Below are 2,120 nucleotides of genomic sequence, written 5' to 3' on the forward strand. Positions count from 1 at the left end.
AAAAATTAAATAGAAAGATTCAAAGAGAAACCATTGCCTATATGGAACAACAGGTAACTCAAACATATAGAAGTGCTTTAAAAATTTAAATGTTATTTATAAATCTCAAGTCATGAAAAATCATTCACATCCCATAATGCATTCATAGTTATGTATCTCTTTGCTTCTGTTGGTAAATATTATTATAACCTAGAAATTAACGTAAGAATAATCATCAATTTGGGAGAGACCCACATACTTTAGACCTTTAGTCCTATTTTGAGTCTACCATAAAATTTTCAAACTTTGAGTTTACATAAGCATGTTTTTTTTCTCCAAAATACACCAAGGAAAGTAAATGGAACGAAACTGAATAAACAGTTATAGAGCCCTCAGGGGAGGGGAGTCAGGGGAAAAGTATCAATATATAATGGATATGCACTTTTATTACCTGAGCATTTAGCAACTCCTCACACTTGTGTGCTTGTTTCTCAATTGCAGAAATGTACTGTTTTTCAATAGCTTCTACTTGTTGCTTAACTGAAGACTGCAGTAGTGCCTAAAAACAAGGAAAAAAGTCATTTGGATCACAGACAAAACTTGGAATCTACTGTTGGCATGGGAATTTTTTTGACAGTTGTACATATCTGAAATATGATACTCTTCTGCATTATAAAATATATATTTGTGAATACTGAAGCACATTTATATATAACACTATGTTAAGCTTTTCGTTTTAGGTTTTTTCTATTGCCAAGATTACAGTTTTTTGGCTCAGACGTTCCTTCCACACACCTTCTCTTTAAAAAAGGCCAAGTCATAGAAGATGATAAAGAGAGTGAGTAGTTCTGTTAAATATAAATTCAGTTTTCAGCGAAGACCACACAGGATGAGGAGCGTATGAAAGCTGCTGAAAGAAAAAAAAAAAAAGAAAAAAGGGGGGGAAAAAAAGCCAGACATATTTCACTGGCTGACAAAACTCCACATCCTCTCGGCACACTGTAATATCCCATGGGCCAAGCATGATCTTCAAGACCACAAGTCAAGTAAAAGCAGATGGAAACTCTGAGCAACTTCAAACATAAAAGAACTGCCCCCCAGGAAGTTCACGCCCCTAATGTGAAAAGGTATAAGTCTAAGTGTGTAAGTCAGAATCTCAAGGCAGTATTCATAAAAAAGTAATAAAACTTGGGAGACCGGACAAACTTAACTGGGTAGTGCAAATGCTGGAACTTAAGTCAGTTAAATATAAAGACGTTACCACTGTTCTAAGGAAAGCCAAATCAGTATTTGAAGATGTTCCACCCACTCATTTCCTTATTGGAGATGCTTAAAATATTATCTTTTTTCTGTTTCTTTTTTTTTAAACTTTATATGTTATGCTAACATGTTCCTAATAATATCTTACATGCTATTTCTAAATCCTAAATCATTCTAAAATATGTACTCAACCATATATATAAGAACTCAAGCAAATATTCTATTTTTAAAGGTCTATCTGGATAATAAACTACTCATAATCAAAATAGAAAGTTGAAACAGACACATGTCTTATAGAAAACAGACCATTGGCACATTCACCAAGAAAAGAAAAATCAGCCAAATCTCTTAATCTCTGTTTTGAAAATAGATTTACTTGGTTGGAAACAACATGCATTAAGATGCTAAATAAGTAAGCATGTATTTTAAAAACTAGGACAAAAATATTTTTAAAACTTTTGGATAACTCTCAAATTTTCAGATAATTAACTTTCTTTTGCAAATATTAGACTGATGATATTACTACTTCTACAATTCAGTTGTTGTCAGTATGAAGCTACAGATTACTAGTAAATTAGTAAAGGAAAATAAAGCTCTCACTGAGTTTTAATCAAAATATAAGGAAATGCTTACTACAACTGCTTTTATACAATAAGTATCTTCTACAGATTTCATAATGATTAATTTATATAAGGCACCAAAACTTAATTTTCTTAATCTATGACTAGATAATGTAAATCTCTAATTAACCTTTAGCAAAATACACTATTTGTGAGACTTCAGAAAATTTAAAGAATGATATAGTTATAGAGCATTCCCTTGGAATAATCATAGCATCTTTTGTAAATAGAAAAATGCCATTCTTTTTTGCGACTTGGGAA

At 31.5% G+C, this 2,120-nt stretch overlaps 1 protein-coding gene across 1 annotated transcript in view; it reads right to left on the reverse strand.

The window, feature by feature from the left end:
- CCDC91 (coiled-coil domain containing 91) overlaps positions 1 to 1,003 on the reverse strand; it is a 208,930-nt gene extending 207,927 nt beyond the window's left edge. The window contains exons 1-2 of the mRNA XM_012640958.1: positions 947 to 1,003; positions 431 to 538 (exon numbers count right to left, since the gene is read on the reverse strand). Coding sequence (XP_012496412.1) covers positions 431 to 538; positions 947 to 1,003 — 165 coding nt within the window. The remainder of the gene's footprint in view (positions 1 to 430; positions 539 to 946) is intronic.
- Positions 1,004 to 2,120: the final 1,117 nt, after the last annotated feature.

The sequence above is a fragment of the Propithecus coquereli genome, unplaced genomic scaffold (assembly GCF_000956105.1).
Source record: "Propithecus coquereli isolate 6110/MARCELLA unplaced genomic scaffold, Pcoq_1.0 Scaffold16, whole genome shotgun sequence".
NCBI classification, from domain to species: domain Eukaryota; kingdom Metazoa; phylum Chordata; class Mammalia; order Primates; family Indriidae; genus Propithecus; species Propithecus coquereli.